The sequence below is a fragment of the Hypanus sabinus genome, chromosome 15 (genome assembly GCF_030144855.1).
Source record: "Hypanus sabinus isolate sHypSab1 chromosome 15, sHypSab1.hap1, whole genome shotgun sequence".
NCBI lineage: Eukaryota > Metazoa > Chordata > Chondrichthyes > Myliobatiformes > Dasyatidae > Hypanus > Hypanus sabinus.
Window position 1 is genome coordinate 10898228 of NC_082720.1, and position 14743 is coordinate 10912970.

The 14743-nt window shown below is 39.9% G+C and overlaps 1 protein-coding gene across 1 annotated transcript in view; it reads left to right on the plus strand.

Annotated features, from left to right (window-relative positions):
• Positions 1 to 14743, plus strand: part of clint1a (clathrin interactor 1a) — a 199759-nt gene that overhangs the window by 103035 nt on the left and 81981 nt on the right. The window contains exons 4-5 of the mRNA XM_059989986.1: positions 6624 to 6732; positions 8088 to 8252. Coding sequence (XP_059845969.1) covers positions 6624 to 6732; positions 8088 to 8252 — 274 coding nt within the window. The remainder of the gene's footprint in view (positions 1 to 6623; positions 6733 to 8087; positions 8253 to 14743) is intronic.

Below are 14743 nucleotides of genomic sequence, written 5' to 3' on the forward strand. Positions count from 1 at the left end.
ACAAGTAGACTTTAGCCCCTCAAGCTTGCTACTACGTTCAGTAAGGTTATAGCTGGTCCATCCATTGAGGCATGAGATTATATGAGCTTGCAAAAGTTGATTGGACTAGGCTGTTTACAGGGAAAGGGACCATAGGCAAGTAGCACACACAAAATGCTGGTGGAACACAGCAGGCTAGGCAGCATCTATAAGGAGAAGCACTGTCGACGTTTCGGGCCGAGACCCTTCGTCAAGACTAACTGAAAGGAAAGATAGTAAGAGATTTGAAAGTAGTGGGGAGAGGGGAAATGCAAAATGATAGGAGAAGACCAGAAGACCTGTCCTTACACTTCCTCCCTCACCACCATTCAGGGCCCCAGACAGTCCTTCCAGATGAGGTGACACTTCACCTGTGAGACGGCTGGTGTGGTATATGGCGTCCGGTGCTCCTAGTGTGGCCTTTTATATATTGCTGAGACCAGATGCAGACTGGGAGACCGTTTCGCTGAACACCTATGCTCGGCCCACCACAGAAAGCAGGAACTCCCAGTGGCCACACATTTTAATTCCTCGTCTCATTCCCATTCTGATATGTCTATCCATGGCCTCCTCTACTGTCGAGATCCCTGTGGAAAGCAGAAAGTGGGGGGAGGGAAAGATGTGCATGGTAGTAGGATCCCGTTGGAGGTGGCGGAAGTTACAGAGAATTATACGTTGGACCTGGAGGATGGTGGGGTGGTAGGTGAGGACAAGGGGAACCCTATCCGAGTGGTGTGGCAGGCAGATGGGGTGAGGGCAGATATATACTGGCTGGGTAGCCTCCAACCTGATGGCATGAAGATTGACTTCTCTAACTTACGTTAATGCCTCTTCTCCCCTTCTTACCCCATCTCTGACATATTTAGTTGTTTCTTTTTGTTTCTTTTTCTCTATCTCTGCCCATCACTCTGCCTGTTCTCCATCTCCTTTCTTTCTCCCGAGGCCTCCCGTCCTTTCCCTTCTCCAGCTCTGTATCACTTTTGCCAATCACCTTTCCAGCTCTTAGCTTCATCCCACTCCCTCTGGTCTTCTCCTGTCATTTCGCATTTCCCCCTCCCCCCCCCCCCACTACTTTCAAATCTCTTACAGTTAGTCCTGATGAAGTTCTTACAGTTCCTTTCAGTTAGTCCTGACGAAATGTTGACAATGCTTCTCTTTATAGATGCTGCCTGGCCTGCTGTGTTCCACCAGCATTTTGTGTGTGTTGTTTGAATTTCCAGCATCTGCAGATTTCCTTGTGTTTGCACAGGCAATTAGGTGGCTTTTTTAAATAGTCGTTAAGAATTCAAGGTCTGCATGTTCCTGAGTGAAATCTGGAGCTGGTAGGTATAGGGAACCCTGAATAATGAGAGGTATTCCCTGGACAGGAAAAAGGAGGGATAGGTGAGATTTGGGCTGCTCAGATCAAGTAAATTTCTAGAAGAGTATATGGTGAAATTTTGAGGGTACAGAATCTTTATGTTCCTGTTGGGTTGAAAGGAAAGGTTAAAAGTTTGAGAGAGCCATGGTTTTCGAGGGATATTGGAAATTTGGTTCGGAAAAAGAGGGAGATCTACAATAACTATAGTCAGCGTGGAGTAAATGAGGTGCTCGAGGAATATAAAGAATGTAAAAAGAATCTTAAGGAAGAAGTTAGAAAAGCTAACTTTGGTTGCTTTGGCAAGTAAGGTGAAAATAAATCCAAAGGATTTCTACAGTTATATTAATAGCAAAAGGATAGTGAGAGATAAAATTGGTCCCTTAGAGAATCAGTGTGGATAGTTATGTGTGGAGCCAAAAGAGATAGGGGAGATTTTGAACAATTTCTTTACTTTGGTGTTCACTAAGGAGAAGGATATTGAATTGTGCAAGGGAAACATGTAGGGTAGTTATGGAAACTATGATGATTAAAGAAGATGAAGTACTGGTGCTTTTAAGGAATATAAAAGTGGAGAAGTCTCTGGGTACTGACAGGATATTCCCTAGGACCTTGAGGGAAGTTAGTGTAGAAAGAGCAGGGGCTCTGACAGAAATATTTCAAATGCCATTAGAAACGGGGATGGTGTCGGAGTATTGTCATATTGCTCATGTGGTTTCATTGTTTAAAAAGGGTTCCAAGAGTAAACCTAGCAATTATCGGCCTGTAAGTTTGACGTCAGTGGTGGGTAAGTTGATGGAAGGTATTCTTAGAGATGGTATATATAATTATCTGGATAGACAGGATCTGATTAGGAACAGTCAACATTAATTTGTGCATGGAAGGTCATGTTTGACAAATATTGAATTTTTTGAAGATGTTACTAGGAAAGTTGATGAAGGTAAAGCAGTGGATGTTGTCTATATGGACTTCAGTAAGGCCTTTGACAGGGTTCCACATGGAAGGTTAGTTAGGAAGGTACAATCTTTAGGTGTTAATATTGAAGTAGTAAAATGGATTCAACAGTGGCTGGGAGATGCCAGAGAGTAATGGTGATAACTGTTTGTCAGGTTGGAGGCTGGTGACTAGTGGTGTGCCTCAGGGATCTGTACTGGGTCCAATGTTGTTTGTCATATACATTAATGATCTGGATGATGGGGTAGTAAATTGGATTAGTAAGTATGCAGATGATACTAAGGTAGGTGGTGTTGTGGATAATGAAGTAGGTTTTCAAAGCTTGCAGAGAGATTTAGGCCAGTTAGAAGAGTGGGCTGAAAGATGGCAGATGGAGTTTAATGCTGATAAGTGTGAGGTGCTACATTTTGGTAGGACTAATCAAAATAGGACATACATGGTAAATGGTAGGGCATTGAAGAATGCAGTAGAACAGAGTGATCTAAGAATAATGGTGCATAGTTCCCTGAAGGTGGAATCTCATGTGGATCGGGTGGTGAAGAAACCTTTTGGCATGCTGGCCTTTATAAATCAGTAAATGAGTATAGGAGTTGGGATGTAATGTTAAAATTGTACAAGGCATTGGTGAGGTCAAAGTTGGAGTACTGTGTACAGTTCTGGTCACCGAATTATGGGAAAGATGTCAACAAAATAGAGAGAGTACAGAGGAGATTTACTAGAATGTTACCTGGATTTCAGCACCTAAGTTACAGAGAAATGTTGAACAGTTAGGTCTTTATTCTTTGGAGCGTAGAAAGTTGAGGGGGAAATTGATAGAGGTATTTAAAATAATGAATAGGATAGATAGAGTTGATGTGGATAGGCTTTTTCCATTGAGAGTAGGGGAGATTCAAACAAGAGGACATGAGTTGAGAGTTGGCAAAAGTTTAGGGTTAACATAAGGGGGAACTACTTTACTCGGAGTGGTAGCTGTGCGGTACAAGCTTCCAGTAGAAGTGGTAGAGTCAGGTTCAATATTGTCATTTGAAGTAAAATTGGATAGGTATATAGACAGGAAAGGAATGGAGAGTTATGGGCTGAGTGAGTGCAGGTCAGTGGGACTAGGTGAGAGTAAGCGTTCGGCACGGACTAGAAGGGCCGAGTTGGCCTCTTTCTGTGCTGTAATTGTTATATGATTATATATGGGATGGAAGACAGTACTCAAGAAGGAAATTAGGTGGACAAAAGGGGGCATGAGATTACTTTGCCAAAGAAGTTTAAAATCTAAAGAGATTGTATAGTTTAGAAAGAATAGAGAGAATAGGGCCACTCAAAGACCAAAGGGGACACCATTGTGTGGTGCTAAAGGAGATGGACAAGGTTCTTAAAGAATACTTCCCCTCTGTGGAGAAAGACATGAACACATCAAAAGTAAGAGAAGTAACTGGGAAGGTGTTGGTGGTAATCCACGTTACAGAAGAATAGGAGCTGAATGTCTTAAAAGGTATGAAACATAGAAAAGCTACTAGACAATACAGGCTCTTCGGTCTACAAAGCTGCTGAACGTGTTCCTACCTTAGAACTACCTAGGCTTTACCCATAGCTCTCTATTTTTCCAAACTCTATGTAGCCATCCAGGAGTCTCTTAAAAGACCCTATCATTACCACCGCTGCCAGCAGCCCATTCCACCCACTCACCATTCTCTGCATTTAAAATAAACTTACCCCTGACATCTCCTCTGTACCTACTTCCAAGCACCTTAAAACTATGCCCTCTCGTGCTAGCCAATTCAGCCCTGGAGAAAAGATCCACATGATCAATGCCTCTCATTATCTTGTACACCTCTATCGGGTCACCTTCCACCTTCCATTGCTGCAAGGAGAAAAGGCCAAGTTCAATCAACCTATTCTCATAAGGCCTGCTCCCCAATCCAGGCAACATCCTTGTGAATCTCGTCTGCTCCCTTTCTATGGTTTCCACGTCTTTCCTATAGTGAGGCGACCAGAATTGAGCACAGTACTCCAAGTGGGGTCTGACTAGGGTCCTATATAGCTCTATGAAGGTAGATGAATTTCCAGGGCTTAACAAGCTATTTCCAAGAGCACTGTAGGAGGTTAGAAAGGAAATTGTGGGAACCCTAGCTGAAATACTTGCATCATCCATAGACACGGGCAAAGTGCCAGTAAAAGGTAGTGATGTTGTATCTTTAAGAAAGGTGGCAAAGAAAAAAAGCATGCAATCTTTTTGCCAATGAGAATAGCTGTGGTAGGTAAGTTACTAGAGAGGATTCTGAGGGATAAGGTATATTTCCAGAAAGACAGGCAGTGATTACAGGGGTTGATTAGGGGTAGTTAGCATGAATTTGTGCATGGTAAATTTTGTCTTATGAATTTGAGATTTTTGATTAAGTGACAAAAAAAGTTGAAATTGGCTTGACGATTAAAAACAGAGGGTGATAGAAGTTTGTTTTGCCAGCTAGAGGCTCATGACTAGTGGTGTGCCTCGGGTGGATGCTCAGCCCATTCTTGTTTGGCATCTATATAAACATTTTGGATAAGAATGTACACGGCATGGTTGATGTGATTGTAGATGATAGTGTAGTGGACGTTGAAGAAGGTTATCAGAAATTATGGAGATCCTGAATGGTTGGGCTGAGGAATAATAAATGTGAGGTGTTGCATTTTGGGAAGTCAGTGAATGGCAGGTCCCTGAGTAGTGTTGTAGACAGAGTGACCTCTGAGTACAAGTACATGGTTCACTGAAAGTGGAGTCACAGGCAGACACGGGGTTTGGCACATTGACCTTTGTGCTTCAGGGATATGAGTGTAAAAATTGAGAGGTCTTATTGCAGTTGTACAGGACGCTTGTGAGGCTACACGTGGAGTGTTGTGTTCTGTTTAGGTGCCCTGCTATGGGAAAGATACTGTTAGACTGGAAAAGGGTGCAGAAAAGATTTACAAGGATGCTGCCAGGACTTGAATTGAGTTTTAGAGCGAGATTGGACAGGCTAGGACTTTATTCCTTAAGAGTGTAAGAGATTGAAGAGTAATCTTATAGAGGTGTATAAAATCATGAGGGGCTTAAATAGGATGAGTGCACTCAGTCTTTTCCTCAGGATTGGGAAATCAAGAACTAGAGGGCACAGGTTTAAGGTATGAGGGGGGAAAATTTAATCAGACTTTGAGGGACAACTTCTTTTTCCACAAAAGGAGGTATCTGTGTGAGATTGGTTGCTAGAGGAAGTGTTGAGCTGGGCACAACAGTAGCTCTGAAGACTGTCTAATAGTTACATGGATTGGAGAGGTTTAGATGGTTATAGGGCAAACAATGGCAAATGGGGCATCATATTCAACATGGAGCACTTGGGCTAAAAGGCCTGTTTTCATGTTCTATTCAGTAGACCTTTTGGATAGACTTGGATCAGAAAAAGTTGTGTGTTTGCATTTCTTTAACCTACTTTGTTATTGAGTAGCCTTGGACAAGCTGCATTAGTTTTCAGGTTGTAGCAGAATTGCAAAATATTGTATATTATATCATTGTGCAGATCCTTCTCTTAATAGCCACATGCCTCTTCCTTTTGGTGTCTGCTGTAATGAAATTTTAGATTGGGAGGAAGTTCTATACTTGAAGACAAACTCCCTAATGACTAGTTGGCTGCTGATCTTGTGCTTCATAATTCAAAAAATAGTTTGTTGGTTTATATGATGTGGCAGATTTGACACATTGTTTGATGGAGAGCTTTGCTTTGTTTAGATGGGGTTAGGAGCATTTATTAAAGGGGAAAGTGCAAAGAATATCTTCCCCAAAGTGGTATTGATTTATAGGATTGTGTTTAAATTTTAAAGTTTAAACATATCCCGTAATTTGGTGTGCAGTTTCTAAATTTGATAATTAAATATTACTGTTTTGATAGTTTACTCTTTATAGTCAAAGGATCTTGAATTGTATAGCTATAATTGTGCAAGGCCACTGTCAAGTAGAAAAGTATATTAAGTTAATGTAAATAACAGTGAAAATAAATGTTTTCTTTGGGCATCAACTCATTGGAAAATCAGGTTGGGGTTTTATCAGCATGTGATTAATTTATTGTGAACAGGCATCTCTAATTTTTACCAGAATGGAAGGTCAGTTTTATTTATGTTCTGTTTATTTGGTAAACTAATATTGCCGCTGTCAATTTTGATTTGTGCTGGGAATTCCCACTGACTGATGTTCATAGTATTTCATTAAAGTAGAAAGCAATCATTACAATGTGACAGTATGTGACTTTATTCTCAGTTTCCTTTCACTGTCTTGCCCTTCTTCTTTTTACAGTCCTTGCTGCTTTTGGCTCATCTCATAAGGAATGGGTCAGAGCGAGTAGTTACCAGTGCCCGAGAACACATTTACGATTTGCGTTCGATGGAAAACTATCACTTCGTAGGTAAGCACACCTCTGGCGCTAGGGAGCAAAATAAAAAAAGCTTTGTGCAAATTATAACAGCAAGCAGAGTTGTCAGTCACTTGAGCCACTAGATCAGCTTCCTTCACTAATTAGAATGTGACTGGTGGCACTATCTGAAGTGTACAGAATCTGAGATTTGGGGGCCCTAGAGTATTAATTAGTGAAGACAAGAACTTGCAGAAAGGACATGGTAATAACAACACAACTAGCACAACATGAGTGCTCAGGTTTTTCTTTATATAAAAAAAACACAACAGCTATGACTCCCTTGTGATGCTCATAAAGAAATTGCCTTAATTACATAGGAAGGAAAGGTTAGACACCAACACAGACTAATCTGTTTGAAGAAGCAAGAATATCTGCAAATAATATTTACAATGCAATGGCAATAAGGCCATGTTTTTATTGTTTTGACATTAAAGTTAAAACTTGGAGACTGGAAAAAAAACCGATGTAATTTGTCAGATTTAAATGTACAACCTAATAATAATCTAGGTACCTTTTTTATGTGGGTAAATTCTGCTAGATTGTCAAAGCTCTGCAATTGCAAGTCTAATAGCTATATTTGGGAACAACGCCTTATCAAAAAAATTGTCATTTATTGCTTACAATAATTACCAGTGCAGCCTCATGCATTCTGCCAATATTAGAAAGGCACATGCTGCAAAAATTTAATTGGTATATCCACCATGACACTAAGCTTGAAATTAAAATTTATACGCTGCATTTTTTAAACAAAATTAGCTTTAAGGCATGGCAGGTGTAAAATGGGTATTTTGAGGCAGGCAGTAAAAGAATTACAAATGGTTTTGACCTAGATTAAGGAAATGAAGACTTTGTCAGTAGTTATTGTTTCCTATCAGTGTCTACTAATTGTGATTTAAATGTTCATTTGAAGACATTGGGGAAAATGGAATTGGGTGTTGCTCTCCTCAAATAATCATTACCAAGTGTGGGCTTTAACAAAAATGTATGAGAAGCACAGGAGAGTGGATGACCTACCTGGACTTGTAATGTGACCCCTGGATGAAAAAATAACAATAGTTAGAACAGCAAAGAATTGACTTGATAATTTAAAGTGTTAACAATTTGAAACTTGCCTCTAGCCCACTTCATGTCAGCTTCACACTGTTATTTTCCAGTATTGATCTTTTAAGCTGTGCCTAACACCATGTTACTATTGCTGGAACATCTTTTTGATAATTAATACATTTATCATACATATTCAATTATATATTTTATATTTTCTACACAGTTAGCTGGAAAGCTTTGATTCCATAATTTTAATTCCTGCTGAGTACATTTTATATTGTCTGTTATCTGGGTATTTTCAGATGAAAATGGCAAGGACCAAGGAATAAATGTGCGACAGAAAGTGAAAGAAATGGTCGAATTTATACAGGATGATGACCGTCTGCGAGAAGAACGGAAAAAAGCCAAGCGGAACAAAGACAAATATATTGGCGTTTCTTCAGACAGTTTGGGAGGCTTTAGATACAGTGAGTATTGAGATGTTTGTGAAATAAAAAGGAGGAATAATGTTAAGCATCTGACTTTCAAGGTTTTACTTTGAAGAATCCTTTAGGATTCTGAATAGAAACAAAATTGAAGCGGAGCTATTGTACATTTGGAAACAAAGATTTCAAATCTATCCTTGCAATTGTCTCTGATGTGCATGCCCATGTATTTATACCTAAATAATTTAATGGATAATATCAGAGTTTGTAACTATAAAATTATGCAAACTTTGTACTAAAGTGAATTTTGCTACACAGTCTGCATAGGAATGATCCTAACTGTCAAAACTATTGGGCTGTACTTCTCTGTCCATTCTTTGACCTTTTGAGATCCCTTGTTCTTGTTCTTCAGATGCTAGAATTGTTGGGACAGAAAGGCCACAACTTGCTGAGGTTGTTGTTTGCAATGCATTCGTACTTCTAGCAGGAAGTCATCATACCAAGACAATGGTGTTATTTAGTGTTTTTAAATGCGTTTGGCTGGATATGGTATGTGAACAGGATTGTGCATGGCTGTGTTGAATCTAGAAAGCATATTAATCTTTTGATACTTCTATGTTTATATCTAGATGAAGCAAAAACATCAGAGATTTGTTGACTTGGCTTTGGATTTACAATCTAAGTTAAAAAACACAGAGGACTGGCCATTCAATTCTGCAGCCTATTTCTATATTCATGGCAGGTTATGACTTAACTCCATGTACCCAGTTACCCTCAATTCCATACTATTGTTTGCCAAAAAAAGACTTAGATTTGATAACTCTTTTATCATTATTTGCCTTCTATGAAAGAGGATTCCAAAGTGTTTCTGAACTTCATTTGTGGAAAAACTATTTTTAGCTATGCCTTCTAGTAACTCCCTACTCAGTAAAAGTATCTTCTCCCATCTTGTTATCAATTCCTTTCAATGGTTGAAAGGTTTCATTAAAATATCCTTATTATTCCAAATTCTGGGGAATTAAATTCAATTTGTATGATATTTCCTTACAATTCTTGTAAATCCATGCTCTATTCCTCCTGACCACAACTATTTCCAGTAACTATTTCCAACTGTGGTCAAAGCGAGGCTTTGTATAAGCCTTTCTAAGTAACTCTATCCCATTGCATTATCTTTCCCTAGATAGGAAGGAAATATTCTAGTTGCCATTTGACTTATTTTCTATAGATGACATTGTAATAATTTATGTATTTTGCTATCTAAATGTCTTGAATTTAAGGAATGAATCAGATTGTTTTCTAATGCAGTTTGCCACATGTTAGACCATTTGTTTAATTTCTTTTGTGTTTGTAAACAGTAGGTTTAAATTAAAACACCCATCATTGTATGCCAAGCTTGAAAATGTGAATTTCTATCCAATTATCTCCAGCCTTATCTACTGCATTTGGTGCTCCCAATATAGCTTTGTCCACGTCAGCAAGACCAAGCACAAACTCTCGCCAACTGTTTCTGTACACCCAGAATACATTGGCCATGTTGAACTCCCAGTTGCAATCCATTTAAACTCCCCTTCCCATTCCCACACTGACCACTCCGTCCTTGGCCTTCTCTGCTACCAGAATGAGCCAGGCTTCTTGCTGACTCATAAGTGCACCAAATCCTTGTAAACTGTGGACTTGCAGGTATCCAGATTTGCAGATGTGAGGGTCAGCTGAGTATTGTCTAAGTATAAAGTGGGTATGAAGTTGGAGCCAGGATAGGGGTCAGTAGAGGATAAAAATGCAAGTAGGTTTGACAAGGTGAAACTTAGAAGATGAAATTTACTAGTTTCTGAAGTGAAAAAGAGCTGGAGGAGTTTGAAAGACTAGGCCTCATCAGTGGAGGCAGAGGGATGACATACAGAGACTTTGCACTGTAGAAGGGAGATTCCTGTTCTAAAAAGGTGACAGGGAGAAGTGAGAAAGGTGCTAGGTGAAACCAAGTTAGGAAAGTGATAGCTAGAGGCTGGAAGAAGATGTGGAAACAGCAAAAAGGTGGACAGGTTTTGGCATCTGATAGGAAAGGAGTGGAGTGACTGATATGCATGTAGTGTTGATGGAGTAGGTTAATGAATAGAGGTGTTGATCAGTCTGACGGCTTGTGGTAAGTAACCATTTTTGAGTCTAGTGGTCCTGGCGTGGTGCTGTTGGGAGTGAGACAAACAATCATGAGCAGGGTGGGTGGGATCCTTCATGATATTGCTCGCCCTTTTCTGGTACTTGATGGAAGATAGGCTGGTGCCTCTGTTGCTTTGGGTTGTGATCTTAATATGATAGAATTCAACCTGCTATTTGAGAAGGAGAAGCTAAAGTCAGATGTATCAATATACAGTGGAGTAAAGGGAATTATAGAGGCATGAGAGAGGAGCTGGCCTAAATTGATTGGAGAACACCTCCAGCAGGGATGATGGCAGAGTAGCAATAGGTGGAATTTCTTGAAGCAATTTGGAAGGCACATGAGATGTACATCACAAAGAGGAAAAGGATTCAAAAGGCAAAAATGACACAACCGTGGATAATGAGAAGTCAAGCTAACGAAAAAGCCAAAGAGTGGGCATAAAATAAAGCAAAAATTAGTTTAAGGATTGGGAAACTTTTATAAACTAACGTAGGCAACAAAAAAAGTCATTAAGAAGGAAAAAATTGAATAGGAAGGTAAGCTAGTCAATAATATTAAAGAGGATACCAAAAGTTTCTTCAGATATATAAAGTATAAAAGAGAGATGACAGTAGATATTGAACCAATGGAAAATGATGCTGGAGAGGTATTACTGGTGGCAAGGAAATGAAGGATGAACCAAATTAAGTGTTTTGCTCAACCTTTACTGTGGAACACATTAGCAGTATGCCGCAAGTTCCAAAGTGTCAATGGGCAGAAGTGTGTGAAAATCCAATTACTAGGGAAAAGATGCTTAGGAAACTGAAAGGTCGGGAAGGTAGGTAAGTCACCTAGACTAGATTGTATGCACCCCAGATTTTGAAGGAGGTAGCTGAAAAGCTTGTGATGACATTAGTAATGTTCTTTCAAAAATCAATGGATTCTGACATGGTTCTGGAGGACTGGAAAATTGCAAATGTCACTCTGCTCTTCAAGAAGGGAGAGGGTCACACGAAAGGAAATTGTAGGCCAGTTAGTCTGACCTCAGTGGTTGGGCAGGTATTGGAGTCGATTGTTAAGGACATGGTTTCGGAGTGCTTGGAGGCACATGATAAAATAGGCCATAGTCAGCATGGTTTCCTTAAGGGAGAGTCTTGCTCGACAAATCTGTTGGAATTCTTTGAAGAAATAACAAGCAGGATAGATGAAGGAGAATTGATAGATGTGTGCTTGTATTTTCAGAAAGCCTTTGACCAGATGCCACACATGAGGCTGCTAAACAAGTTTAGAGCCCCATGGTATTTTGGGAAAGAAGCTAGCATGGATAAAGCAGTGACTAATTGGCAGGAGGCAAAGAGTGAAAATAAAGGGATTATTTTCTGGTTGCCTGCCAATGGCTAGTTATATTCCACAGGGGTCTGTGTAGAGACCGCTGCTTTTTACTCTAAATTTTAAAGACTTAGGTGACTGAATTGATGGCTTTGTGGCAAAGTTTGTAGACAATACAAAGACAAGTGAAGGGGCAGGCGGTTTTGAGGAAGTAGAGAGGCTGTAGATGGACTTAGACGGATTAGAAGGGGCAGATGGAATGCAGTGTCAGGAAGTATATGGTCATGCTCTTTGGTAGAAGAAATAAAAGGTAGGCTAGTTTCTAAATGGAGAGTAAATTCAAAAACTAGACTGGCAAATGGACTTGGGAGTCCTTGTGCAGAATTCCTTAAAGGTTAATTTGCAGGTTGAGTCGGTGGTGAAGAAGGGAAATGCAATAGTAACATTCATTTCAAGAAGAAGATATAAAAGCAAGAATGTTGTAATGTTGAGGCTTTATAATGTGAGGACTCTCTTGGACTATTGTGAGCAGTTTTGGGCTGCTTATCTTAGAAAGGATGTACTGACGCTGGAGAGGGTTCAAAGGAGGTTCATGAAAATGATTCTGGGATTGGAAAGCTTGTCATATGAGGAGTTTTTGATGACTCAGGACCTATACTCAATTCAGAAAAACGAGGGGTGACCTCATTGAAACCTATCGAATGCTGAAAGGCCTCAATAGAGTGTATGTGGAGAGGTTTCTTATGATGGGGGAGTTTAAGACCAGAGGGGAAGTCGCAGAATGGAGGGGAGTCCTTTTAGAATGGAGATGAGGAATTTCTTCAGACAGAGGGAGGTGAATCTGTGGAATTTGTTGCCACAGGCAGCTGTGGAGGCTGTGTCTTTGGATATATTTAAGGCAAAGGCTGATGGAATCTTGATTAGTCAGGGCATGAAGGGATACAGGGCGAAGGCAGGAGATTGGGGCTGAGAGGGAACATGGATCAGCCATGATGAAATGGTATATCAAACTCAATGGACCAAATGGCCTAATTCTGCTCCTACATCTTATAGTTTTATTACGGAATGTCTCTCTGTTGCTTCCCGCTCCTCCCCAGCTCTCTTCACCCTTTATCCAACCATGATTCCCTTTTCCTGTTCTCATTCCACAAGAGACACCCATATTAAAATCAAGTTTATCATTATTCACGTACACTATGTCATGAAATTTTTTGCAACAAAAGTACAATGCAATACATAAGGTTACTACAATACTGTGCAAAAGTCTTAGGCACCCTAGCTATATATGTGCCTAAGACTTTTGCACAATAAGGTACGTATATATACATAATGCAGTTCACATGGGCACATTTCTACAGACATATTGTATATACATATATACCGTGTATATCCAGACATGCATGCAGACACATGCACGCAGATACAGTGCCTTTAAAAAGTATTCACCCCCTTGGAAACTTTCATGTTTTATTGCTTTACAACATTGAATCACTGTGCTTTCTAATTTGGCTTTTTTGACACTGATCAACAGAAAAAGGCTTTCTTGTCAAAGTGAAGACATTAATTGCAAATATAAACACAAAATAATTGATTGCATAAGTATTCACCCCCCCCCCATATGACACACTAAATCATCACTAGTACAGCCAATTAGTTTTAGAAGTCACATAGTTAATTAAATGGAGACCTGTGTGCAGTCATGGTGTTTCAATTGATTGTAGTAAAAATACACCTGTGTCAGGAAGGTCCAACTGCTGATGAGTCAGTATCCAGGCAAATACTACACCGAGAAGACAAAAGAACACTCCAAGCAACTCCACGAAAAGGTTATTGAAAAGCACAAGTCGTGAGATAGATGCAAGAAAACTTCCAAGTCACTGAATATCCCTTGGTGTACAGTTAGGTCAATCATCAAGAAATGGGAAGAATGTAGAGCAGGCCGTCCTCAAAAACTAAATGACCATGCAAGAAGCAGTTTACAAGCTTCAGAGGCTCAGATGGGAGAGACTGCACATACAACTGTTGCCCAGGTACTTCACCAGTTGCAGCTTTATGGGACAGTGGCAAAGAGAAAGCCACTGTTGAAAAAAAAACTCTCATGAAACCGCAGATAAAGTTTGCCAAAAGGCATGTGGGAGACAGAAATCAAGTGGAAGAAGGTTCTGTAGTCTGTTGAAACCAAAATTGAGCTTTTTTAGTTATCAGACTAAACACTATGTTTGGTACAAGGCAAACACAGCACATCACCAAAAACACACTATCCCTACCATGAAGCATGATGGTGGCTGTATCGTGCTGTGTGGGGATGCTTCACTGCAGCAGACCCTGGAAGGCTTGTGAAGGTAGAGGGTAAAATGAATGCAGCAAAATACAGGGAAATCCTGGAGGTAAACCTGATACAGTTCTCTTGCAGACTGTGACTTGGGAGAAGATATGTTTTCCAGCAAGACATTCACCCCAAGAATAAAGCCAAGGTTACACAGGAATGGCTTAAAAACAACAAAGTTAATGTCGTGCAGTAACCAAATCAGAGACAAGACCTCAATCCAAATGATAATTTGTGGCCGGACTTGAAAATGTCTGTTCATTCATGATCCCCATGCAATCTAACAAAGCTTGAGCAGTTTTGTAAACAAAAGTGGGGGAAATTTGAGGTGTCCAGATGTGCAAAGCTTGATAGACCTATCCACACAGACTCAAGGCTGTATTTGTTGCCAAAGGTACATCTGCTAAATACTGACGTGAAGGGGTGAATACTTTTGAATGAATTATTTTGTGTTCATATTTGTAATTAATTTAGACCACTTTGTAGAGATTTGCTTTCATTTTGACATGAAAGAGTATTTTTCTGTTCCTCAAAAAAGCCAGATTAAATCCACTGTGATTCAATGTTGTAAAACAATAAAACATGAAAACTTCCAAGGGTAGGTGAATACTTTTTATAGGCACTGTAACTGTGTATTTATTTTCATCATCAGTTAATGGACCATTCAGAAGCCTGATGGTAGAGGAGAAGAAGCTGTTCCTAAAATGTGAGTGTGTGGCTTCAGGTTTCTGCACCACCTCCTTG